The sequence below is a fragment of the Uranotaenia lowii genome, chromosome 1, assembly GCF_029784155.1.
Source record: "Uranotaenia lowii strain MFRU-FL chromosome 1, ASM2978415v1, whole genome shotgun sequence".
NCBI lineage: Eukaryota > Metazoa > Arthropoda > Insecta > Diptera > Culicidae > Uranotaenia > Uranotaenia lowii.
This window is the reverse complement of record NC_073691.1, coordinates 20,285,702-20,313,625: the sequence shown is the minus strand read 5'-3', so window position 1 is coordinate 20,313,625 and position 27,924 is coordinate 20,285,702. Positions and strand designations below refer to the sequence as shown.

The 27,924-nt window shown below is 36.9% G+C and overlaps 1 protein-coding gene across 1 annotated transcript; it reads left to right on the top strand.

Annotated features, from left to right (window-relative positions):
• Positions 1–130: 130 nt before the first annotated feature.
• LOC129758360 (protein no-on-transient A-like) lies at positions 131–27,592 on the top strand. The gene is made up of 5 exons (XM_055755864.1): positions 131–719; positions 26,540–26,673; positions 26,848–27,069; positions 27,153–27,251; positions 27,326–27,592. Exons 1-5 carry the CDS (start codon positions 662–664, stop codon positions 27,590–27,592), a joined length of 780 nt encoding a protein of 259 aa, XP_055611839.1. The 5' UTR covers positions 131–661.
• Positions 27,593–27,924: the final 332 nt, after the last annotated feature.

Below are 27,924 nucleotides of genomic sequence, written 5' to 3'. Positions count from 1 at the left end.
ATTCCTCGGTTGTCAGGTGGCAACCGCATAAACAATTTCCTAGTAGTCGTCGACGTCGTCGTCCCAGAAAACTGAAATTCGATCAGAAACAAGCGAAAAAAAACCAGTTCCGTGCTCCAGAAAGTAGGCAACTCCAGTCGATACCCATTCGAGTTTAGCCTGTTCTCGTGCGTGGTCGTTTCCGTCGGGAATAAATCTCCCGGAGTTACTGGTTGTTAAGTTTTCAATTTTATCGATTAAGTTTAATTATTTTCTGAAAATCTTTCGATTTCAATCGAAAGCTAGAAGTGAATAACCCAAAGATTGCATACTTCCGGGCCGTTTTTTTCCTTGTTAACAAGAAATTTTTTCTCTCATCATCTAAAATTTTGGAATGCAAAAACTCGACAGTTTCTCGTTTAATTACTGCAGCTGACACAGTGAATTTCGAATTGAGTTTTTCATTGCCCGAAGAAAACTGGGATCGCCTAAAAAAGTGTTCAGTTGGATTAAGTGAACTCTATAAGAAGATATTGGATACACACGGTGAAAATTTCGTTTCGACCACATCGAAAGCCGAGCTAGTCAGTTTTGGATTTCAAGGATCATTATTACCCAGAGGAATAGTTACGAGCCGAGATTAACCCGGTCTTCCGGAAAACCTGCGCTGGAGAAAAACAAAATGCTTTCGCCCACCAGTTTGGACGAAATCAAGGAGAGGATCAGTAAAAATGAAGAAAGTAAGTCAGTCATTTTCCTAAATATGCTTTCACTGTTATACCTAGTTGGTGTAATAAATTTTGTTCACTTTTCATAAACCTGTAAGTCAGATACCTTTATTTTTATTTGAATGGAGTTTTCGGAATTAATGGTGATAGCCTGAATTTAGGCGTTTTTGGTGTACCCAGAACAAAAAAATGATAATTACACAAGAAAAACAGCATTTTTTTTTTATTTGTGGTTGTCCTAAGACGGCCAAGACTAAAAACATTTTTGTTGCATATGTTTTTATAACTGATATTGGAAATTATGGCGTCCTGAAATAAAACCATTCGACGGGTTTGATCTTTCACCTCTAGTTTTGGTGATAGGGCATGTGGAACTTTTAAAATTGATAAGTTATGAGTTATGACTGTTATGAGTAAAACCGATCTTTGATAACTTATAAACTATAAATAAACCCACATGAATATTAAGAATTGATTTTGAATCTATTTACAAGCCATCATTCAAGCAAGATTCAGTTCTTGATATTTTAGTTTAAAAAATACAACGCTTTGAAAAATTTATTGTACAATTTTTTAGTTAGAATAGATGAGGCTACTAAATTTTTGACTAATTACACACTTCTCTGATCCTAAGCGCCTCATTTTTAAACATCATATCTGTTAATCAGAAAATAGATGCTGAAATATGATATGATATGTACAATAGTCGAAATGTTTTTGTAATATTTCTGTCCAACTTAGCTTCGTCAGTTGACAATTAATTTAGATTGCGTATTTAGTGGGAAGGCAGATGAAATTTCATCTTAGACACATTAAAAATACAAAGTTGAGCATTCAGCAGATGTTCCAGTTATGTAAAATCACATTTTTTCCTCTTCACGCTCGAGAAAAGCTTCAAGGATATGCATAAGTTCAGGGGTAAAGACTACAAAAAATCTGTACTTTTTTTATGACTCCAGTAAAAATCATGACAAAAATAACGAAATTCACAAAAAAATAACAAAATTAGCAAAAAATGATAACATTGATCTAAATGAAAAAACAATAGGGGAGAATGAGGATACTTGATCCCTGGGGATACTTGATTCCTTAGCTATATCTCGAAACTGGAATGTCTTACAAAGATCAAATGTTCTAGAAAAATGTGCCAAAAAGAGCAAAACAGCAATGCTTGTAGTTTAAAAATTTTTAACAAAACAATTGTTTGAGTGATTGAACTTTGTTTGAAAAGTTTCACAAATTGTAACTTGAAGATCTTTTTTCATCACTTTAAAATGTTACTTACATGGGAAAATTATGAAAAAAATATTTGTTCCAATATATCAATCGTTCGAGCATAAAATGAACTTCATAATGCCATATTTTCAAAGTTATGGAAAACTCTCAACTTTTTTCAGAAAAAGTTTTCTAAAATGTTGATTATGGGTACAATTGATCCCCTAGAGTTGGGTACAATTGATCCCCCTTCCAAACGGCATATTCTTCTTCTGAATTGATCGTTATGATTGCTGTTTACGAAATTACTAATATTTATCCAAAAACTAATATTTATCAAACAATTGTCTGAAGAATAGAGCAAAATAATTAATTTTCTCTTAATTATAAAAAATAGCGCCTGTAAGTATGCAATGATATTAGCGTTGAAACAAAGTTATAGAATTTTCTTCTGATGTCTGCTATAAATTGTGGAATGAGAACAAACATGACCAAAATAGTCAATTAACATTCTATCTTGGGGTTTTGATTGATTTTTATACAAGGATTAAGGCTTCCTTAATAAAATATCAAGTCTCCTTCAATAAGGGATCAAATCTCCCCTAACTTCAGAAAAATCGCATTTTTTTTACTCCCACGAAAATGCTTCTAGTTCATCAACGGGTTGAAGAATCGTTCTAAATTTTAGAGCATAGAAACTTGAAGTTACAAGCTGTCAGAAAATGTCAAAGACGGCGAGTTGCTTAATTTTTCCAAAAAGATATGGTGAAAATAAGAAAAGGGGATCAAGTATCCCCACTCTCCCCTATAAATTTGGCAGACAAAGTAACGATGGGTTATCTTCTTTCGATGGGTAACGATTGGTTATCTTCTGGAATTTGTTCTTAAAATTTTTTAAAATATATGATCGGTGTAAAGTTTTGAAACTTTATTACATTTAATCCACTTATTCATATACATTCAAAACGCCTAAATTCCTACTATTCACATGATGTAGAAAAGTTCATACGTCCTATAGTATATACTATACTATAGTATAGTAGTATATATAACGCCTTTGTATAGGCAACGAAAGGACTTTTTATAATGAAATTCAGTTTAATTTATTGCATTTCCTAGACGTTTACTTATCATGAGCTATTGTTTATTTTGCTTTTCAACCTTCCGCAAGCTTATTAATAGAGAAGAGCTCTTGGTAAAAAAGACTAAAACGATTTGCGAATGACAAAACTTTTCCTGACCCACTCCCATCCCCAATTTCGTGAAAACAAACAGGATTAGATGGCATCGATTACGGCGGAGCACGCCAGCCAGAGGTAAACGAATCTCGGGTCATGTGGTCGATCGTTTTGGCGACTAGTTTTCGGGAAAGTAGATATCCATACATGGGAAGGGGTATCGAAATGAAGTCACAGTTCTACCCACATTTCCGACTTCATTGATCCAACAAAATCCTTCTGCTACCCCACTACCCCATAGCTTTGCAGCTTGAGTGCGCCTAGGCCAAAACAATAACAACCACAACCAACAACTTCCGCAGGCCTAGGAGAAAAACAAAACAACAGCAAATGGTAAGTTGGCGTGTGCGAAGTTTTTGCAGCAATTCGTGTCCCGAGTTCCCACGGGAAGGAATCGATTTTTCTGTTTTCCAAACCGAAAATCGTTTCCACATTTCGCTAGTAATTTTGAGAGCCCACCCCTGCAAGATTACCCTCCTCAAAACAACTCCACATCAGGCCGCAACGAAGCCACGTGGCACACGTCGAGGAGGGGCAAAGCTCCGACCGAAGGCTTGTCGGAATAAACGGAGCTGAACTCAACCCGGAATAGGGTTAAGAGGTCAACGCGTCACTTCCGGGCAAATGTTTGTTTGGCGGAATTGTTTTGCACGAGGCTGATTCCCGGATTGTTTGAGGAATAAGGGGAAAGAAAGGCGAGAATTTGCACACACCAATCAAGTTTTGTTTTGTATCTTTGATGGATGAACCATAACTGCTCCCCAATCAGCACAGGGGCCTTCGGTTCCCGTACCATAACCTATCCGATCGACATGTTATGGAAAGTACTATTTCTTTACAACACGGCCCGGAGTCAGTGAAACTCCCAGCTACCCTGTAGGGTGATTGGATTGTAACTGCCTCGGTTTGACAGCGACTCATCTTCTGGAGCAGAAAAGGGTCAAGGCAGTAGGACATAACCGGGTTTCGGTTCGACCTGTGTTGGGAGAAATATTTTTCAAAGTTAACAAAATAAGTAATCGTTGGGTTCTGAATGATCTGGATAATTTTTCACTTCTCTTGTTGTGAATCTTGTTGGTTAACCCAATGAGGGTCCAAAACTGCCAAGCGAAATATTCTTCTCCAAACTCATAATTTCAATTTCCTAATCAAATTTTTAAGAACGACTAAAACGATTCAAGAGCAACAATCTTGACTCAGGACTAAAGGCAAATCTTCGAAATCTTACCTCAGCTACACAATTTTACTACAGTTTTTCAAAAATATTCTCACTTGTTGATAAAAATTAAGTCCCGATAGTCAAAATCCAATAGGATTTTGTCCGAATTTTCCACTTTTTTTGCAAAGCCAAACAGAAATTTCAATTGAGTCTTGAAAATTATGAATTTTGAAAACAATTTTTCAGGGGTTTCTTTGTTTCTTATCTGTTTTCCTTGAGGAAACAAAGGTGAAAAGTTCTTTGAAGTAAATATTTACTTCAAATAACTTTTCACTTTGAAATTAAGACAAATTTTATGATCCAAAATATTTTTCAGTTGAAAGAATCAATCGTATGTTTCTAATTTTTTCTTCTTAACACTAGAAGGACCGGCAAATTGAATATACCTATTCGGACCGTGACCAGTCAAAATGACTGGTAAAGGAGAAATTTTTTCTATCAAAATATTTTTAAATTTTTTCTTTTGAAATTATTTTGTTATTAATTCGATAACATTTTTGTTATAAAATTGAAATATTTTTTCACCATGGGTGCCCGGAATCACCTCAGTTTGGCATAGTTGACGAATGCGTGTATGTCATAAAATGAATATGTCAAATAATTATCAAAAAATTGAAACACATTATCAATCTAATAATAAAAACATGTTAGATGGCTATGGTTATTGACCATTGGTGCACGGTTTCACTTCAGTTTTGTTTTAGTAGATGTTTTCTAGCATCCATCGCTCTGAAGTTTTTCAACCCGATGCCTATAAATTATACCTGATATTGTAGGTTTTGAAGCATATTTTTTTTATATAAGTAGAGCAATTTGTTGGAGATAACGGTGGAAAACTGAGCAATCGGGAAAATAATAAACAACTGAAATTACCATAGTTACCTGTAAATTCAGCTATTTAAGAAACGATCAGTTCAAGTAAAAGTTAGTCTTAATAAACCTGTTAAATATACCAGTAGTCTTCTCTTGGTAGTCCGATCTATGGCCATAAACCTCCAATAGGTTATGGGCCCAGGCGTGAAGAAAGTACAAAGAACCGTTTCTGAAGTGTTGGTGAAAAACTCGTCGCAATTGGATTTGCCAGAAATGGACGGAAGCAAGTACGGAATCGAGAAACTCAACAGTACCAACTATGAAAGCTGGAGTTTCAACGTGGAGATGCTCCTTGTGCGAGAAGACCTGTGGAAGTTTGTTAGGAGTCGAGCCCCGGATCCGGTTACCGAAGCGTGGAATCAAGGCGACCAAAAAGCACGTGCAACAATTGCTTTGTTGGCCGAGCCAGCGAAGGATTATTCAGAGGTGCAACACGTCGAGCGAAACCTGGGACGCCCTGGAGAGACAGTTCCGAACCTGGAGTGTTACGTCGGTTCTGGCCATGTTGCGGAAGGTTATCAACATGCAGTACCAGGAAGGTGAAGATCTGGAAGCCCATCTCAACCAAATGGAAGATTTGTTCGAGAGAATCGCCAAGGCCGGGTATGAAATCCCTGCCAAAATTTCGATGCTGATGGTCCTGCGGAGTATGCCGGAGTCATACGACAATCTGGGCCTGGCTTTGGAAAACAAGCCGGAAAACGAATTGACAATCGAAATGGTCAAAATTCGATTGTTGGACGAAGCAATCAAACGGAGTGAAGGAAACCATGGCAACCGAAGTGAGTCCTTGTTACGTGTCCAAACATCGAAGCCGTTGCTATGCTACCAGTGTCGCCAACCAGGGCATAGGAGGCGTGATTGTCCAGCAGTGAAAAAGGAAGAAGAAGCGAAAAAGTTGCCAAGGAAACCGTTCAAACGTGAATTCAAACCACGTGCACGTGTCGCAACTGAAGAAAATTTTGCGCGTGAGAAAGAGTTTGCGTTTGTGACTTATTCAACGAAATGTGCTGCCAAATCCTGGATCGTTGATTCGGGTGCAACAAGTCACATGTGCGGCAATTTGGATTTTTTCGACGAATTGGTTCCGGAATCTGGCATGAGTGTGAGAGTAGCTGATGGAAACATGTCCGAAGTGAAGGCCAAGGGAACCGGTAAATTGGTGCTGTGCGATGCTGAGGGAGGCAAGAACATTATCACCCTATCCGGTGTCCTGTACGTACCGGGTCTAGAATCGAATCTGGTGTCCGTAAGCAAGCTGACTGAAAAAGGTGCCGAAGTGGAGTTTTCCGGAAGTGAGTGTTTGATTTGGCGTAACAATGAACTTGTGGCAACTGCGTTCAAGTCGAAAGGGTTATATTACTTCGAAGAAACCCGAGTGGAAGTAGCAGCCAATGCACATACTGAAGGGTGCATGTTCGAGTGGCACAGAAAACTTGGCCATCGTGATCCGGAAGCAATTCGACGATTGGTCAGGGAATGTCTGGCGGATGGTATCGAAATTACTGACTGTCCCTGTGCAACCAATCAACCCTGTGAATGCTGTTTGGAGGGGAAAATGGCACGGCTCCCTTTCCCCAAGGAATCTGGAACATCATCAAATCGTGTACTGGATCTGGTCCATTCTGACATCTGTGGTCCCATGAACACGGTTTCTTCTGGTGGTTCGAGATACTTCATGACCATGATTGACGACTTCTCAAGATATAGTGCAGTGTATTTCCTACAAAGAAAATCTGAAGCAATAAATGTTATTAAGCACTACGTTCGTTCTGTTGAAAATCGTTTTGGGAGAAAACCGGTGGTGATCCGATCTGACCAGGGAGGTGAATACAAGTCATCAGAACTTCAACGATTCTACAAAGAAGAAGGCATTACCCCGCAGTACACCACATCCTACACGCCGCAACAGAATGGGACAGCCGAGAGAAAAAATCGGAGCCTAGTGGAAATGGCTCGTTGTTTGCTGCTGGATTCGAAGCTGGGATATCGCTACTGGGCGGAGGCGGTAAATACAGCGAATTATTTACAAAACCGTCTGCCGACAAGGTCCATTTCGAAAACGCCGTACGAAGTCTGGTTTGGGAAGGTTCCCAGGCTGGAACACTTGCAGTTGTTTGGAAGTCCTGCGTTCGTCCATGTTCCAGATCAAACCAGAAGCAAACTGGAACCGAAAGCAACGAAAATGATATTGGTAGGCTACTCCGATCAACACAAAGCCTATCGGTTCATCGATCCTGTGACTGATAAATTCGTTGTCAGTCGTGATGCTCGTTTCCTGAGCAGTGGTTCCGGAATAAAGTTGGCTCAACCGTCGCAGATAGTGGAATATTTCTCTCCACTGGCACCGAATCAAGAAAAAGAAACCGAAAATCCAGAATCTTTGCAGACCGAAACTGAGCTGGATCCAGAGTCTACATTGATTGAGGAGGAGCCTTTGGATAGCAGCCTCGATTATATCAGCAGTGAGGAGCTGCAATCCCCAATCCAAATCCGGAGGTCCGAACGATCCACGAAAGGAGTAAGGCCAGTGAGGTACAGCGAATATACGAATTTGGTTTCCAAGCAAATCCCGGAACCAAGAACGTACAACGAAGCAGTATGTGGTCCAGAAAAGGAGTTGTGGTTGGCAGCAATCAACGACGAGCTACAGTCATTGCAGCAGCATCAAACTTGGGATATAGTCGATCAGCCAGCTGGTGTCAACGTTATCGGCTCGAAGTGGATTTTCAAGCGGAAAGAAGACGAGGCCGGAAATGTGGTACGATATAAAGCCCGACTCGTTGCCCAAGGCTTTACACAGAAATTTGGCACGGATTACGACGAAGTTTTCGCTCCGGTGGTAAAACAGGTAACATTACGTATCCTTCTTACCATTGCCTTTCAGCGAAAAATGATCCTCAAGCATGCCGATGTGAAGACGGCATATTTGAATGGCGAATTGAACGAAACTATCTACATGAGAATCCCTGCTGGTCTGCCAAATAATCGAGATGGAACGGTTTGCCGCTTACGACGAAGTCTGTATGGTTTAAAACAATCGGCCAGAGTGTGGAACCAAACCTTCGATGCAGCCTTGAAGAAGATGCATTTTCAACAATCAACCAACGACAGCTGCCTCTATTTCCGTGGTGGCACGTATCTGGCGATTTATGTGGATGACATCGTTGTGGCCTGTCCGTCCGAGGAGGAGTATGCTGAAATTTTGTGTGAATTAAATAAATCGTTTGTTGTCACGTCACTAGGAGATCTACGACATTTCTTGGGCATTGAAATTTGTAGACACGAGGATGGTATTGCGCTGAAGCAGAGTCGATACATTTCCAAGTTGCTGAAGAGGTTCAATTTGGACAACGCCAAGCAGTCGAAGATACCGTTGGATCCCGGCCATCTGCAAACCAAGGAGGAGAGTAGTAAACTGCCGAACAACCGTGACTACGCCAGTCTGATTGGTGGTTTACTCTACGTGGCCGTCAACACCCGTCCAGACATAGCTGTTTGTGTATCCATTCTTGGGCGGAAAGTGAGCTGTCCAACACAAGCCGATTGGGTTGAAGCGAAACGGATCCTGCGATATTTGCACTTCACCATCGATCACGAGTTGTTATTGGGAACAACAACTCAACCGCTGATTGTGTACGTCGACGCTGATTGGGCAGGTGATTCCAAGGATCGAAAATCAACATCTGGATTCCTGGTCCAATTGGGTGGCGGAACAATTTTTTGGTGCTCGAAAAAACAATCTTGTGTGACTTTGAGCAGTACGGAAGCAGAATACATCGCTTTGGCTGAATGTTGCCAAGAAATTGCCTGGCTATTGCGCTTGCTGGGTGATTTTGCTGTCAAGGTGGACTTACCGCTGAACGTGAAGGAGGACAATCAATCCTGCATCAAACAACTGATAGCCCCTGGTATTGGTCGTCGCTCCAAGCATATCGAAACCAAACATCATTTCGTCCGGGAAATGCAGCAAAATGGAACCATCAACACAACCTACTGCCCGACTGGAGAGATGATCGCAGATATGTTAACGAAGCCCCTACAAGCAACAAAACTGAAGCAATTCCGAGAAGCAGCCTCAGTACTTCCATCGAGGAGGAGTGTTGGAGATAACGGTGGAAAACTGAGCAATCGGGAAAATAATAAACAACTGAAATTACCATAGTTACCTGTAAATTTAGCTATTTAAGAAACGATCAGTTCAAGTAAAAGTTAGTCTTAATAAACCTGTTAAATATACCAGTAGTCTTCTCTTGGTAGTCCGATCTATGGCCATAAACTTCCAATACAATTTACCATGGGTGCACGGATTCACCGCCATTAATCCAAAATCAATTTTTTTTGCATGGTAAAGGTAAAGAATAAAGACTTTTAAAGATTCAAATGAAAATTTGTGTTATATACATGGTTTTTCACTATGGGTGCACAGATTCACCGCGTTTTAATCAAATATTGGACTTTTTGCAATTTTTTAAAAAGCATTATTACAAATCTTAACTAAACCAAAGTCGAAATCATGTCTTTCATGTTGAGACATAATTATCTAAAAAAGATTTTTATTTTAAGCTCCGTTTTTTTCATTCCTGGAAAAGAAATACAGTGAGCATTCTTTATAAGCAACCTTTACACAAGCAACATTCTATTGAAGCAACCTCTGCATTAGCAACTTTTTTTATTCCAAAATTTCTGTACAAGCAACCATGGTTTTTACTTTCATTTTAATTTCACTTCTCCGGTAAAAATGGATGCAGAGTATCAATTTCTTTGAAAACAAAATTATTAATTTTAAATTAACTCCAAGATGGCAAGACACCGACAGTGATCTGCAGAAGCTACAACATCCATATGTCGACTTTAACGAGGATAAAAAATAATAAAGAAAACTTGGAAGAATTCGCCTCAAAAACGTATGTTAATAAAAAAAAAAATCAAGCGAATGAAGCCATTAAAAAATCTTGATTTTGATGATAAACTATACGCATGGTTTTTACTACGGAGAAGCAAACGAATTGGTTTCAAACGAGATGCTCAAAGTTAAAGCACTTAATTTAAAAAGGTCACTCAATGGACACGAAGAATTTTCAGCCAGTGATGGCTGGCTTGATAAGTTCAAAAAACGCCACGGCATAAGAATTTTGACGGTTTCCGGTGAAAAACTTTCCTGCAATGCTGAGAGTGCTGCTACATTTACAAGCGATTTCAAAAAGATTATTCCCTAAAATGGGTTTTTACCGGAAAAGATCTACAATTGTGACGAGACCGGTCTGGTTTACAAAGGTTAGCACAAGAAAACAAACGTTACCGTTTTCGAAAAAACTGCTGAGGACGGAAATCCATAAAGGAAAGGGTCGCCAACTGGGACGCATTAACTCGATTTGATGGTGGTTGGAATATCCAAAAATCCTCGGTGTTTTAAAAATGTAAATTTACCACTGTGTTACAAATCATCCAAAAATGCTTGGCAAACTTCTGCGCTTTTTAAGGAGTGGTTCAACGATTTATTCATCCCTGAAGTTTCTCGTCACTTAGAAGCTAAAGGCTTACCAGTAAAAGCAGTTTTATTGGTCGATAATGCCACCTGTCATGGGACAGCAAACACTTTTTCCCATGATGAAAACTTTAAGGTTATTTTTTTCCACCCAACAATACACCTTTGTTGCAACCACTTGACCAAAATGTCATAAAATCCCTTAAGCAACGGTACCGAAAGCACCTTCTGTCAACACTCTTGGCGTTATGGCAATAACGACATGGTCTCAGCTCTTAAAAATATTATTTTAAAAGACGTGGCATTTTTGATAGTTGAAGCCTGGAATGATGTCCCACGATCCGTTGTCATGAGTTCATTTAAACATCTGTTTTCATCGATCGACGCAATAGAATTTAATATGCCGGAAAATCATTTTGTGGAAGAGGACGATCCCCCTGGCTAGACTGACAATTTGGTAATGAAAATGATTTAAAACTGCTTATTTATCTATAAATCACAAAACTGATTTTTCTTAAAATTTATACTCATTTTTTCTATATAAGCAACTTTTTCTACATAAGAAACTTTTTTGAAAAAATTGGTTCAGATTAGTTGCTTGTATGGAATGCTCACTGTATTTCAATTATATCTTGAAAGAATAATTTTATTATTATTAAAAAACAGGTTTTTGCCATCGTATATTTATCTGATAAGATCTGATCAACATCCAAGAAATTGGAAAACGGTTATCATGGATCGAGTGAATTTTAGGAATTTTAAGCATCAAGTTATGTCGGGCGACGGAAAACAGTGAAAATAAAAATAATGAATCAACATGGTCACATTGATTTGTTTTTCCTTAAAAGTTTTTCGATTGATTAATGTAGCATTTCAAATGCCTATCATATCTAACTCAAAAATATTTTGTGTTCTGAAGCAAGTTGAAAACTATTTATTTCTATATAATTAACAACGGCGAATTTACAGCCATTCCGTGCACCCATGTTGAAAAATCTTAGCGCCAATGTGGTCTATCAGATAGACTGGCGTGAGTCTAGTCTAGGTATGCCAGGAGTACTGGGTTCGATTCCCGGTATCGGCAAGAAAACTCTAGGGTTCAAACCCCGTAAGTTGCCGACAGGTAAGATGTGTTTCCTCTTATAATAAGAATGTTCAATCAGTTGCCAGCTTTATACACGGGTGCCGGAATACCTGTAAGGGAACTTGAATTGGAAATTTGTCGAACCTAATAATCTAAGAATGCATGTGAATACATACTTGGGCAGAAACTGCGGTGAATCCGTGCACCCATGGTGGATAACCAACGTATGAAGAATAATCAGATATAAAAAAAATCATTTAAATTGTTCAGTTTCATAGACATAAGGTCTTCAAATTTGAATAAATAAGTACACAATTCATAATTATTTTACTCATACTAGTTCAGTATAAAACATATTTATCACCTAAAATTACTCGATTACTCGAATGGACATGTATTAAAACTAACATAACTTTTACAAATCTTGATGAAATTTTGCCAAATTTTGACAGAAAGTTCGTTTATAGTTGAGCAACAAAACAGACTAAAAAAATTGGGAGTCAAGTGCTTGAAGCGCCACACAGCGGTCGATCCGAGAACTTTTTCTACAAATTTCCATGACTTCGCATCGAAAATCAATAATTTCATAGCTAATGACACACTCCTGCCCACCATAAATCAACAAAGGCTCTTTGTCTTGAATGTAGATTGCAAATAAAACCAAAAGTAAGCGAAAAAAATTTTTCTTGTTTGAGTTATAGGTTTGTGAATTTTACCAGTCATTTTGACTGGTCACGGTCCGAGTGTCCATGGCGAAATTTTTCTCGCTTATTAAAAGAGCTAGAAAAATAAAAAATACACAGTTTTGTAGAGATTCAAAATTCATGAAAAGTCGTATTTTTGCGAATTTTTAGAGCGTAGTGTTTAAAAGATATTCAACAAACAAAGTGTCTCACCAGTCATTTTGACTGGTGCGGTCTTTCTAGTGTTAAGAATCAAACTCATAATACATTGTATCAAATAATAGTCAAAAAAATTTGCTGTGTACCCACTACAACATGATATACACATTGTTCCGCAATTTTCACCATCATTAATTTTTTTGATTTTTCACTTCAATCAATTTTAAAACGCGATTTTACTTTAATTTGTTGACTCGGGACGAACAGAGCAAAATTAATCGGGGCACGATGAGCGTTTCTGCCGGGGAATCTAGCAGCGAATTCAACTCGATGTAGCCAACTGAATGATAGAGCTACAGCTGCACCAGTTTACATTTGAAGATTTGGGCTATTGGTAAGATGTCGGAGAGGTAATCAGTAGGCTCGAGTTCGATTCCTGTTCGAGGAGATTTTTTTTTCATTTACCATTCATGATCGATTTTTTAGATTGTCGCATTTCATGAGAAGTAGCATCTTGGCGGGTGATGCAAAGCACCAAAAACGTAATGTATGATTGTGTGTGTGAATTGCTTGTATTCTATAAAAAGTCATACATTATTTGAGTATTGCTTTGTTTGATGAATCTACGTCTCACCGTTTAGTGTAAAATACATCGATCATGAATGGTAAATGAAAACAAAAAACCACCTCGAACAGGAATCGAACTCGAGCCTACTGATTACCTCTCCGACATCTAACCAATAGACCAAATCGTCGGATGAAACAAGTCAAGCTGTAGCTCTATTCGAGTGAAATGCGCTGCTAGATTCGTGCCCCGATTAATGTTGCCCCACTAAGGGGTTCTTATTATGCCCCTACAGTGACTAATTTTCAGCTTTTGGAAAAAAAATAATTAAAAAGCATTTTTAAACGATTTTATTTACTTTTTCAAGTATAATCCAGTTAGGAAATAGACTTTTTCAGTGTCTGAACACGAAACAATTATGTAAGTCACATATAATAGCTGTTTTCTATGGTAAAATAAACGTCTTCCTTAAGGTGGCCATTATGCCCTTATCCACCCTAATTGTTGCAAATTTGTTACTTTATGCAACTAAGGGTTAATCGAGTGTACAAGAGTAGATTATAAATGTGATTTGAACTGCAAGTGTTATTTTTTACTTTTATTTCTAAAAACATATTTGATACATTGATACCAATATTTAGCATGGTAATGTGTGTAGTTTAAAATAATAAGCTTGAAATTTTGTAATTTATTAAAATACAAAAAAAAATCTTTAAAATGAAACCTTCAAAATCTTTTATTTATTTTTTAACGTCATAATAAATGGGTTGCTTCAGGATTTATTTCCGAAAGTAAGGATTAAAAATAAATACATTTTAATGTTAAATAACTAGAACTTGAATAATCAGATAGAACCTGTTTTTTTTTTACTTTTTTATATGTCATGCTTTGTATAAAAATGTCAAATTCTTGGATTTTTACACTTCCCATAACTTTTTTTTATTGTTTTTTCCTGCCAAAAGTAGCAATAAAATTTTTGGAAACGATCCATTCAGTCCAGGCATCAAAAAAACATAGCAAAGCAAAAGTCATTTTTTTCAGCAGTCTAGTGTGCATAGTTCAAGCTAAAATGCCTCCCCCCTCCTCTCCTGAAGACGGCCGTTTCTTCCTACGGCCATGCTGAGCTGAAGAGACTCCTCATGAAATAGGACGAAAATAACAAAAATGTCACAATTAACAAAAATTAAAAAAAAACGACAAATGACGAAATTGAAAAAAATAAAACCAATGACAAAAATTGCACAAATGATAAAAATAAAAAAAAGGACACAAATATCAAAAATGCAAAATAGCAGAAATAAAGAAACCAAAAATGAAAGAAATTACAAAAATGACACTAATGACGAGAATATAAAAATGACAAAAATGATGAAAATTACAAAAAATAACAAAAGTGACAAATTTTGTAAAAATGACAAAAATGAAATGAGCGATAAAATTGACAAAATTGACATATATGACAAAAACTGCAAAAAATGACAAATGAACAAAATTGCCAAAAATTATAAAAATTGACAAAAAATCACAGAAATGAGAAAAATTCAAAAGTGCCCATAGATGATAAACTGATAATAAATAAAAGAAGAACAGGAAAAAAATAAAAAAATGGCAGAAATTATAATGACAAAAATGTCACAAAATGACAAAGACAAATATAACAGAAACATGAATTACAAAAACACAAAATAATTACAAAACAACAAAAATTAAAGAAATAACGATAATGACAAAACTAGTTCAAAAAACAATAATGTGAAATGACAAATATGACATATTTAAAAAAAATATATTACAACCAGGGCCTTAGAAAGAACCGACTCAAAGGGGGGGGGGGGGGAAGGGGGGGGAGAGGGGGGGGGGTTTACATTGAAAGTTTACATATTATTGAAAGTTTACGTATTAAATCGTAACTTTAGACAATTGTTCTTAAACCTAATAATTCGCTTTTATCGATGGTTGAAATCTTTTAATTTGCTTGCCGCTAGTATGCTTCCATTAAACAGCATAGTCCAAATGCTTATCAAATAATGAAACATTATCCTACAAAATTTAACAAAACACTTCCCGTTAATCAAATATATCAAATTAGCTGGATTTTGTCTAATGGTTTCTGAAACATAAAATGCTGAATTTTGGTGTCTGGCGGCTTAGATTTTTTCGAGGTTCTTAATGTGTTGATAATTTTTAACAACACACTGAGAAAATATAGAATTTTGTGCGATTTTTTAAGGTGGAGTTAAGATACATGTTTCTTTAACAGGAAATAGTTTTCATAAAGAATCAATTCCATAATGAAAATCCTGTGTATAATTTTTTTTAAATAGAATTTGGGTTTTTTGCATAAAACAAAACTTTGAAAATTAACTCAAATTATACTTTTTATTTGTAATTTTCAGCTGAATTGTGTCTACAAACTAATTTTTGGTGAAAATTTGATAGCTGGAAATTGAATTTACAAGCAATCCTAAGTTAATGATCTCCAGAACTCCTCAGCAATAGACTGGCCCAAATTTGTATGGGATGATTTTAACAACATTTTTTTCTACGCGGCACCCCCTAGATTGGTGCATTTAAGTGAAAAAATGACATTCTGAAAGTTTCAGGACATTTGAAAGAAGCACGAGCTGGCGCAAAGGACTTAAAATTTGTATGGAGATTTTCGGCTAAATGTATGAAAAATCGACATTCTTTCACTCTTTGTGTCCTAAAATATGTTTCCAGTATGCTAGAAAGCTAGAATATCAGGAATTGTAGATCAAACAATGACAAACAAGTTTGTAGAAGATTGTTACGTGATACGAGTTGACTGTGATGAGTTATTTGCAATTGAATGTGTGATTTTTTTTTTCGTATTTCATCGATATGTCGTGAACGGTGTATTTAGGTGGATTATTAGAACTAATTTGATCGCCTTTTCACACAATGAGAATAACAGATAGAACAGATAGAAATGCCCATACTCCGTTCACGAATCAAAGAAATGCGAAAAAATCCCACATTGAATTGCGGATAACTCATCAAAGTCAACTCGTATCGCATCACAATCTTCTACAAACTTGTTTGTCATTGTTTGAACTACAATTCCAGAAATTCTGAGTTTTCTAGCATACTGGTAACATATTTTAGAACACCAAGAGTGAAAGTATGTCGATTTTTCATACATTTTGCCGAAAATCTCCATACAAATTTCAAGTCCTTTGCGCCAGCTCGTGCTTCTGCCAAATGAACTGAAACTTTTAGAAAGTCATTTTTTCACCAAAATGCACAAATTTCAGGGGTGCCGCGTGGAATATGAGGATTTTTTTTGTTGTGGGCCAGTCTACTCAACAATTTATGTTGATTGTAAAATTTATTTACAAGCTAAATCTTTTTCCGAATTTTGAATCTGCATTCTGAATTTGAATTCTGAACCTGAATTCAAAAATTGAGCTTTGAATCTGTATTCGAATTTCTATACGATTTCTGAAACGTAAAAATATACTATTTCCAAGATTCCAGAATTCCAGATCAGAATTTTATTAGCCAAGTTTTAGAGCCCTCATTCATGAATCTATTATTTAAATCAGGGATGAGCAACAGGCGGCCCGCGGGCCGCATGTGGCCCGCGAGACCCTTTTGTGCGGCCCGCAAAGCTTTTTCCAAATTTAAAGCCTAAATTTTTTCCTACAATGGATTGTAAAGAAAATTTATATGACTTGATCAAATATGCATTTATCTGCATTTGCCCCATAATCCTTCAGATATTAAACTTTTCTCTGGCGTTTTAGTCGGGAGAGCAGCCAAAATTCGGAAACTACACATGATCAAAGTAATTTCGAAGTCCTTTGTGACGTCGTTCTTCGTGTCAAGCAAAAATAAAGTTGTATGTTAAAGAAATATTTTCTGCTGATATTTTTTTTTTAATTATTCTATTCAATATGGCAAAAAAGCTTGTTAGCATTCATAAACTGGGATATTATAATTAAACCTAAACCTTGTGAAATATTTTTTATTTCTGAATATTGACGAAAATTACGGAAGTTTCATAATAAGCTTGGGTGAACGATTTTCAGATTTTTTATCAATATGAATCAGCCGGCATCAAAATGATTAGTTCTTGAGAAAAACAATAGATATCTGAAATTTGGTGATTCGACCCAAAAGGTCTTTGATGGTTATCTGTGATGATTTTTTTCAGAAATTTGAACAAAAATTTATAACAAACATCGCTAAATAGAGTTATTTCACTTATAACACAGAGAAAAGACGTACAAGCTCAAACAACCAATCTTCCAAAAAGTGTATAAGATTTCAAATGCTGACATCCAAAAAATACTTTGAAAATTGACTTGAAACAGTGCCATCTATTGCGCCGTTCAAAATTTACAAATCAAATTTTCAAGTGCCCAGTTTTCGAAAAAGCGTAATCGTATATGAATCCATTAATAATTATACTAATGCCGTTCTAAAAGACACGAGTTCAATTTATTGCTAAATAAATGCAATAAGAGTTACCTCTGGCTGGATAGAATTTCACTTCCTTTACTTTTGCACTACTGAGACAGTCAAAATAACTAACAGTTTTGCAATAAGTTTTTGCACTTCTTGACAGTTGTCGTCAGAGGACGAATCGGCTATATCCAGTCAATAAGAAACATTCTTAACGACCAGTTTTACTCATCAGAACTGATTCTAGACATCTCAAAGCGGAATACTTTCGAGCTTAGCTTTTGCATCCCATTGTTCAAATTTGTGTACTTCCAGCTTGAAGGAAATAGCGATAAGATATTTTCCCATTATGCAACGTGACGAAAGTGTCACGAAACTTCAACATCGATTTTCTTGAAACATGTCAAACAGTTCATACGACCTGTTCAAAACTGACCAAAATTTTGTGTTTTTCTCGTTTTGGTTTTGACAGTTCTCTTTGGCGTGCTTGGAGACATCTGGTGGCCCAGCTAAAAAACAAAGTTAGTTCAAAACAGTCGTTGGAAATTTTACACAAGTTTCGTAGGCTTGCTTGTACGTCTTTTCTCTGTGCTTATAATCCGCACTCCACATTACCAAAGTCATAATATAGCTTTAGAAATCCTATCCCAATTATAAATAAACAAGATTAAAAATGATAAAAATCTGGATAGAAATTCTAGAATCAAGAATGTAGTTTTGAAGATAGTTGCTTAAAAATATGTGAAATTGAACATTTTTCTGTGATTTCGACAACCTTCAACATCTCAATGCAATGATCCAATACAGAGCTTCAATTTAAAAAACGGAATTTTTACCGTTTGTAGGGAAAAAATCCAGGCTTTGAAGACAAGTTATAATCGAGAAAAAAAACCACAGAAAGTCAATTAGCGATTCAACGTCCAACGCTAAGAAGACGGTGATTTCTTTGAATATATATTTTGCACACTCTTAGTTATCCAGAAGATTTTTAAATGGAAGTGATAACGAATGTTTGTCGAGAAGTGCCATTAAAAAATTGAGAGAATCAAAAAATGTTAATGATTTAGTGATGTACCTTTTCAATATCGGGTATTCAAAATGTTGCGTTAAATTTCTGTTCTTAAACACGTTTTATCTATACTTTTTCAGATTTGCTTCCGCCAAAAAAATTCAATAAAAAATGAAATTGGTATTAAAAAACTGCTATTTTGTGTGTGGCCCGCCGACAAGATTTAAAATTTAAATGGCCCGTTGGTTCAAAAGGTTGCTCACCCCTGATTTAAATTATCTTAATCTAAAACCATCATCAATATTATTTATTTTTAATATGTATTGTGAATGTGAACAAAAATATGATTTTAATATGATGAATTGGAATCTGAGTTTTCAATTTAGGACTGCCATTTCGAAGCTTTCAATTTTTTTGTTATGTGTAAGATTTAAGTTGATGAACTTTGAATTTGCATATAAAACAATTTTTTTCTTTTTTTTTTTTTAAATACGGAAGGCTATGCGAATTATGCTATCAGAAACTGTAAGCGTTCGTACTATGAAAATATTCTTTGCAATACAACGCACTCAAAATTATGGAAACAAATTAACTCAATGTTGGGCAGAACAAAAAATGTGTCAACAATCACTCTCAGAATTAATGATGTCCAAATCGACAATAAACGTCAAGTGTGTCAAACACTCAATAATTTCTTTACAGGCATTGGCAAATCTCTCGCCCAAAATATTAATATTGATCCTTCCTACGACTACTTGTCGAGAATTGATCGTATCTCTAGTTCAATTTTCTTACGACCGTCAACTCCTGCTGAAGTTATGCTAGCGATTCAGTCATTGAAAAATAAAAAAAGCTGTGGACCGGATAAAATCTCGTCTAATGTTTTGAAAAACCACTCGGAGTCGTTTGGCGGCATTCTTTCGGAATGCTTTAACAATATTTTGGACACAGGAATATATCCAGAAATTTTGAAAACAGCTAGAGTCACACCAATCTTCAAATCTGGAGACCCTACTGATATAAATAATTATCGACCCATATCCACTCTGAGTGTTTTCAGCAAAGTCCTCGAAAAATTATTAAAAGATAGAATAAGTTCTTTTTTGAATGATAATAATGTGCTTTATCGCCTACAGTATGGTTTCAGATCTGGGTCAAGCACTCTGATTGCTATTAGTGAACTGATCGATACAATAGTTGAAAACATTGATTGTAAAAAACTTGTTGGTGGTTTGTTCCTAGACCTCAAAAAAGCCTTTGACACGCTTGATCATAATGTTCTCCTTGATAAACTAGAACGCTATGGAATCCGAGGCATTGCCAATGATCTCATCCGTAGCTACTTAATCGGTAGAAAACAATGTGTCTCTATTGAAGATGCGTTTAGTTCCTCAGAGATCCTTGAAGTTGGTGTCCCTCAAGGTAGCAACATCGGACCTCTTTTATTCCTACTATACATAAACGACATAAGCAAACTTCCACTTCATGGTTTACCACGTCTTTTTGCGGACGATACGGCTCTCTTTTACCCGGAAAAATGTCCACACACCATTATCAAAAAAATGGAGGAAGATTTAGTGATCTTACAGCAATATTTTTCTGCCAACTTACTTACCCTCAATTTCACGAAAACTAAATACATGATTTTTCGTTCATCACGAAAAGAGATTCAACCACACAGGGATCCAAGTTTTTTAAATGGTGTTGTTGAAAAAGTTGTTTATTTTAAATACCTTAGAATCCTACTAGACGAAAAAATAACCTGGCACCATCACATTGATAATCTGCAAAAAAAAAATATCATCTTTCAGTGGAATTATATGGAGAGTGAAAAACTTTGTACCGCGTCACGTCATTTTAAAATTTTACCACGCGTTTGTGCACTCTCGTTTAAATTATTTAGTAGCTGTCTGGGGTAGAGCAGCATTATCCTTGCTCTCTCGGTTACAAGTATTACAAAACCGATGTTTAAAAATGATTTTTAATCTTCCCAGCTGGTACTCCTCCAAATTACTTTACTCTGACAGATCTCACAATATCTTACCGTTAGCGCAACTATGTGATTTACAAACATGTCTTTTCGTCTTTGACAATTTAAATTCCTCTTATAATTTACAGAATTTGACGTTCACTACCGGTGTATAGCATATTAAAAACACCAATAGTCGGAACATTTTTAAGACCAAATCTTTACAACATTTTAAAGAAATAAAGCTTAGTCCTTTTAGAAATGGGACAGTTACGAATGCCTGTATCTCAAAAACCATTCGTTTGAACAAAATACTTTCTATGAAGAAAATGAAGGTAATGTTATGATCTTTCATGAAAAAATTTGAAAAAAAATATTTACCGTTTTTTGTTCAAGAAATTTCTACTTTATTCTTGGTATCTCCCATTGGCCGGCGCACACTTTTTTCAGTCATGGTATTGATCAGTTTCTCCAACTTATACTTCGTAAAATCTATATTTTAGGTGGTTTCACCCTTCTTCTTCAATTTCTGATACTTTTCAGTCCAATACTTCTCTTTTAAAAGAAACTGGAAGCATTTTAGTGGATACAGTTGTTTCGAAATGAACAAATTTGTTTATTTTTGACCACATTTTTGAACGTTTTTTTTTTTGGTACCGGTTTTACAGCTTAAGAGCTTTGGAACTATAAAGAAATGGTTGTTTGAGGTTGGATTTCAATGATTGTTGAAAATTAAAAATGCTGGTATGAGACTTGACTTCCTTGATGATCCTTAACCGTTGTTGCCGATCATGTGCTTCACTCCAATGCTTGATTTGAACTTTGTGGACATTATTGACAGTGTTTGCATACTTATCCACCACAAAAACTCAGTAATTCTTTGAATAATCAACGGTTTTGTCAGCTATCAATTTGATAATAACGAATTTTAAAGGTATCTGTGCAAAATTATTTTTTTCTTTTTCTCTTGTAACGTACATATCTCAAAAACGCGTGAATTTTAAATTTTGAAAAAAATAGGTCGAATAGTACTTTTTACAGGCAACAAAATGCTGTCAAAATTTTTAATATCCAATAACTAGTTAACGAGCTATTAGCAAATCAAAGTGTCCCATTTCTAAAAGAACTAAGCTTTATTAGCTAATACGCGACCAACAACTTAGCCAGCTTTTTATATATTTTCCTTAATCAATCCTAATTATAAGTTTTAATTTTTTTTGCTTATAATTATATGTATTAGTATTAGTATTAGTATAAGTAGTTATTTAATTATGATGAGTCTCACTCATATTGGTCACCCGAATATAGATTCGCTATTGTATTGTTTTGAAAACCCCTTGTATCGTTGCTATAATTTCAATCTTATATGTTGCCAGTTTGCCATTGTTTCTTTGTAACCATTTGTATAACTTGAGCGGGAAAAATTGATATTATTAATGCGAATGAAATAAATGTCCTCTTTCCTTTTAATCGCGAACAAGAACGGTTGTCTTTTATTTCGCTTCCTAAGAGTTTTCGAATGGTCCAGCCACAACATTTGGTGCCGTGACCAGGATTGGGTAGCTTTCGCCGGGAGTTTGATGCTCCTGATAGCGCGTTAAGTCACCCTCCTGGTTCCCACTGGTTCAGTCCTACCCCAGATCGATCACGCAACCTGAATAAGACGGAATTCCTTTCAAGCTCAGTCCACCTAGCCCTGAGTCCCGTGCTACGTCGTTGCAGAAACATGGAGCTACCCTGGCAAATGACCCAACTTCATACTATGACCCAGCTCCAGTTTTGCAACGATCCCTGTGTTAATTGTACCCCGTTTCCGATGTGTTATAAGAGCCGGATTGATAGAACTACCCACCCACTGCTTCATCAACGTTCCGTTCCTGTTAAGAAAGCAGCCCGGATGGGTGGAACTGGTGTTCAGGTCCAACACCAGCCATCCGGACAACTGCAGTATTGACTGTCCGGTCAATACTCGCTGTGAAATTGTTTTGCAGTGTTTCGAAGAAAAAAACCAATTTGTCCCGGCGGATCCGATAGAGCGATGTTTGCCAAATCCGAAGGTTAGCAGCCGATGTACCTACCACTTCCAAGGCAAAGCGATTCCCAGTTCTACCAGCTACTGTCCAGTTTTCGTGTTATGAAAGCCAATGATGTCCCAGTTGACGAAGAAGTGATAACGTTTGCGCTAGAAGCTGGAAATAGGTTGAATTTTGTGTGATTGTGTAAATTATAGTCCAAATCAAAACAGAGCTAGGGCTACCAATGTTAAAACTGTAGTTTTAGGTGGCCGGTATGATGAGTCTCACTCATATTGGTCACCCGAATATAGATTCGCTATTGTATTGTTTTGAAAACCCCTTGTATCGTTGCTATAATTTCAATCTTATATGTTGCCAGTTTGCCATTGTTTCTTTGTAACCATTTGTATAACTTGAGCGGGAAAAATTGATATTATTAATGCGAATGAAATAAATGTCCTCTTTCCTTTTAATCGCGAACAAGAACGGTTGTCTTTTATTTCGCTTCCTAAGAGTTTTCGAATGGTCCAGCCACAACAAATTATTTAATTTAATTCCCTTTTTTCTAAGTGGATCTCTTCAAAGGAAACTTTTTCCACTGAGATTCACTTTTAGTGTTATTTGTTTTGCTTAAAGTTACATTACCTCGCACATTAAATAAAAAAAAATTGAGTTCTCGGCATGAGTAAATTTTGAACGCGATCTTGAATTATTTTATCTTAGCTGCCAGACGTGCCGAGAACTGATGTGTCCATTACCAGGAGGCTCAAATTGAGTTTTTTGGTGTGGGGGAGTGTGGCGGGCCATTAAGGAAATAACCTCCGAAATGGATTTAATTCAAATTAAAATCTAATATTCAGACCTGAATTTCTTTGAAAAAATGAGAAAATTTTGAAAAAGTTTAGCAGAATTTTGAACTTTGGGTGGGTTTTTAGCATCAATTTTAGTCTAGATTGTTACTCTTGATTAACCTTACTCTATTATTTTAATTTGATTCTGAATTCAAAATTTTGAGTGTAGAGTAGAATTTCTCGCTTGCTTTTTTTAATCCTCATGGGGGAGGGGGGGTTTTACCCCCAAACCCCCCCCCCCCACCCCGTTCCTACGGCCATGATTACAACCAGAGCATCAATTTTTCAAACATCATAGTTGACGTGGTTGCTGATTTTCCTTCACCATCACGTTTTAGACCTCATTTGACTGCCAGTCATTCTTCAAGGGACTGGAAAAGCTTGACTATCGTCATGGATTTCTGTTCACGTGACGCATGTTATTTTTCAAATGACGGTCGTCAAGCAAGATGACGGCGTCGGTTGAAAGCATTTGTGTATGATTTGAAAAATTTCGAGTATATGGATTGCTTGTTGGACTAATTGCCAGTATCGAGGACAAATGAAATTCAGATTTAAATAATACTACTAAACATTTTGAAAGACTAAATAAAAAGCACATTAAAAGAAGGATCGTACAGCCGCAAGGTCGATTTGTCCTTTTTAGTCCCTACGGAGTTCTCCTCGGTTGAGATAGTTGATGTTTGGTTCGATTTTATCCCGGGCCTTGACTACCCTGAACTGATCTCCAAAAACGGAAACTAAGTTGAAAACGTTTCCATTCCATTGTATGTCTATCTGAACCGAAACCCGGTAACGGGTTTCAGTTTCATTAATGGCATGACTAATGATGAACGTGTCCTTTTCGATGACGTCTTAGATTTTTTTTAATCTAAACAATATCCCGTCACAGTCAAAAAGACGACGACGGGCTGACGGCGACTATGATTTTTCCGACGCTTCATTTGACTGAAGGTTGAGGCATGTTTGTTTGCTTGGTTACTCATTTGAAGGCGTCTGTTATGAATGCGACTGCTTTAATTTTTTCACAGTCACAGTTTTATGACTGATGACGGTGAAGTTTTTACGCTCTGATTACAACTATTGAAAAAATAACAAAATAGACAAAAATAGGATGTTCTACGTTAAACAAAAATTGAGTCAGTTCATTGGCGAGAGTTCGACAGATTGCACTAGCAGAGTAAAATCGCAGACACCAGATACCTGGTGGTATCTGGTGTCTGCGCTGACAGTCTTTCTTGAAAGCGTTTTGCTTAAATTTGTGTTCTGAATCATGGAAGTCAACAGCTCACATATTTTTTAAGTCATTTTTGAAAATTAACTTCTATTTAGAATTGTAATTTAATGGTATTAATATTCAAATTGAGAATTACAAACAAATAAGGGGGCATCCATAAATTACGTAACGCTCCTAGGGGGGGGGAGGGAGTATGCTCGATCGTTACGAATTGTGACATAGGGGAGGGGGGGAGGTACGCTCATCGTTACGTAACGATTTTTCCTTAAAAATTTAAGTTTTATTGCAGCTATTTTGATGTCATGCAATTTTGGCAGAATGATATGCAAACCCAAATCAGCTTAAGATTTGTGAGCTTCAATATGATTGAAACTGGATTGTAACCTTTCCTGTTTAAAGATTCTGAGATATGTACATTCCTTAAAATGTGTATTGAATATCCGTTAAATAACCGTTGTAAAACCGAATATTGGGTACATTTATCCCCAAGAACTCAATTCATCCTTAAGACGGAAATTTTACTATTTTTTCTCAATTGATTTAAAAAATGCAATTTTGATTATTCCGACGAATATTACTAAGTGGAGTATATTTTGCGTAACAAGTTATGCGCTTTGAACAAAATTAAGTAAACAAGTTAAATCATCAGTTTACAAGCACAGAGCAAATTGTATGAAGACATTCAATTTATTTAATCAGAGAATTATCATCAATTAGTACTAAGAAACGATATTAATTCCGTTTTAAAGAACGTTAAAAAAATTTAAAATGTTTTTTTGACCTTCGAAAATCAGTATTTAATAACATGAGAAAATCGGAGAAGGGGGGAGGGGGGGGGTAATTATCAGCGTTACGTAATTTTCATAGGGGGGTACGTCGAAGCGTTACGATTTGTGACATACGGGGGGGAGGGGGTCAAAAAAGTGCATTTTTTGCGTTACGTAATTTATGGATGCCGCCTAACCATATATTTTTTGTTCGTAATATTATATGTTATAACAACTTTTAACAAGGTTATTAAGTTTTCCAATAAAATAACAAAATTATGAGACATACGGATGTTTCATCCTGTTAAAAAAACTGCATAATAGTTCGATAGATTAAAGACTCTTGTTTCAATAAAAAGCAAAAAAAGATTAATTCAGATTTTAACAAGCTCAATAATTTCAAGTAGAATGATGATACTTGAACCCAAATAGAATCAGTTCAAGGACACACAACAATAAAACCACTTCATGGAAGCACATGGAAGTCAAACAACGCAGTTTGTCAAATATCCATTAACATATCGACGCCCATTAAACCGCCATAAAACCGCACACAACCTCGCGAGAAAACACCCAGTTCCCGGAAGCGAAGAAATTCTATTCGTCGTGACCCACATAAATTGATAGCTTCTAGTTATAGTGTCAGTTCATTTTTTTTTACAACAACCGGAAGTACTCTCACGTCCTTGAGCTTCGCAAAAGTTTTGGCAGTAAGCCGTTAAAAATGGGCCAATTTAGGCGGAGGTAGCACTCACTAAGTGGAGGCTTTCAAGTAAATTGGGAAGAATTAAGTGCTGCGGCTGACTAGAAGAAGTTAAAACTATTAAACATATTTTGGAGTTTCCTCAATCCGTCCGAATGGCCTTGAAAGTTTGTGCGGTTATGAAGAGTGAAAAACTTTTCTTTTGAGGGAATTGACGTGAACAGTAGGTTGATTCTAAAGAATGAAGCTCTTAGATTAATTTATACAAAATTTGATTTACTTGAAAAGTTTTAGAAACAATTTTTTATGTTTTGTTTTTTTCTTAACAGAAATCAACGTCCTACAATCAATCAACAATGTCCTGAAGGAACGCCACGATATCGAATCCAACTATCGGAAGTTGGCCGTTAAATTCAGGGACATGCAGGAGGAGGAAGCCCTCCGGAGGGCCAAGGTCAGTTCAGTGAGTTAGGTTTCCATTTTTATTCAACATTGGCTTCATCAACATACACTGTAAAAAAAAATCAAAACAAAAATGACGAAAAGTAAGCGATACTGAAATTCAGACTGCTTTGAAGTGCCATCATGTGGGAATAATTTTTCAGTAATTTTTCCTATTGGTTTTTAAACCCCACAGTTTGACGAGGTTCGGAAAAAGCAGCTTGCCGAACTGCAGGCCAAGGGCGAAGCCCTCTGTCGGGAGAAGGCGAAGCTGCAGCACCAAATAGAACACGTCACCTGGCACATAGAGGGCTGCCGGCGGCGGCGTCCCTGCCTGGCACGGTTACCGGAGAACTGTCCGCTCAAGGGAAACGCCCCCAGCTGTATGCCACACTCGCCCGAAAAGCTCAAGATTATGGTAAGCGACACAATGTCGAGAAATCGACTGAACAGTAAAAAATGTCGACATATTTTGACGAGCATGTTTAAATTTCATTTCAGGCAAACATGAAAAGCACGGCTGACCATTTGGTTCGAGGAATCATGGACTTGAGGAAGAAAATTCACATCGTACAGGACAAACTGGAACACGAATTAGCCGTAAGTCAACAAACAACACCTAAAATAGTTTCAAGGAGTCGACATTCATTAGAACTAACTCATCCCTTTCATAGCGCAAGAAAGACATGGAAAAGAAGCTGTCGGATTTGCGCAAACAGATATGCCAGCACAACAAGTGTATGCAGCAGCAAAGTATTCGAGAGCACGCTCACCATCACGCTCACCACGGGCACCACCATCATCACAATCACGGCGGCGGCGGTGGAGGTGGAGGTGGAGGAGGAGGCGGTGGCGGCGGCCATCATCATGGTGGGGGTGGTGGAGGAGGGGCAGGAACCACCACCCTACCTCCGATTAAGAACTGCGTAGCTGCCAAATAGCAGCGGTCCAATTCGGAGTCCGTAAGCGAATCGCGGCGTGGGGGTGGCAGAAAAGGTGGAGGCGGCGGTCGCAGTCGACGAGATGGCCGGCATACATGTCCCCACGGGAAGTTCGTGGTGCCGCTGCCGAAACCCAGTTCCGAAGAGTCGGTTTGAATAGGTGTGTTAGGTGAAACCACGTGGCTCGCACAAACCGAAGCTTGATTTATCTTTTTTGTTGAGGTTACGTTTTCGAAAGAATGTTTTTGAAAGTTTCTGTTTCAACGATATATGTAGAACAATGTATGTATTTAACAATGAGTGTTCTGTTGAGATTTGCATCAAATGCGTAA

Excerpts from the sequence above, each read along its gene's own strand:
- LOC129758360 (XM_055755864.1), top strand. The coding sequence starts at position 662 with ATGCTTTCGCCCACCAGTTTGGACGAAATCAAGGAGAGGATCAGTAAA. Across the intron at positions 720-26,539 it reads GATCAGTAAAAATGAAGAAA|AAATCAACGTCCTACAATCA; the intron begins GTAAGTCAGTCA and ends TTTTCTTAACAG. Across the intron at positions 26,674-26,847 it reads GGAGGGCCAAGGTCAGTTCA|TTTGACGAGGTTCGGAAAAA; the intron begins GTGAGTTAGGTT and ends TAAACCCCACAG.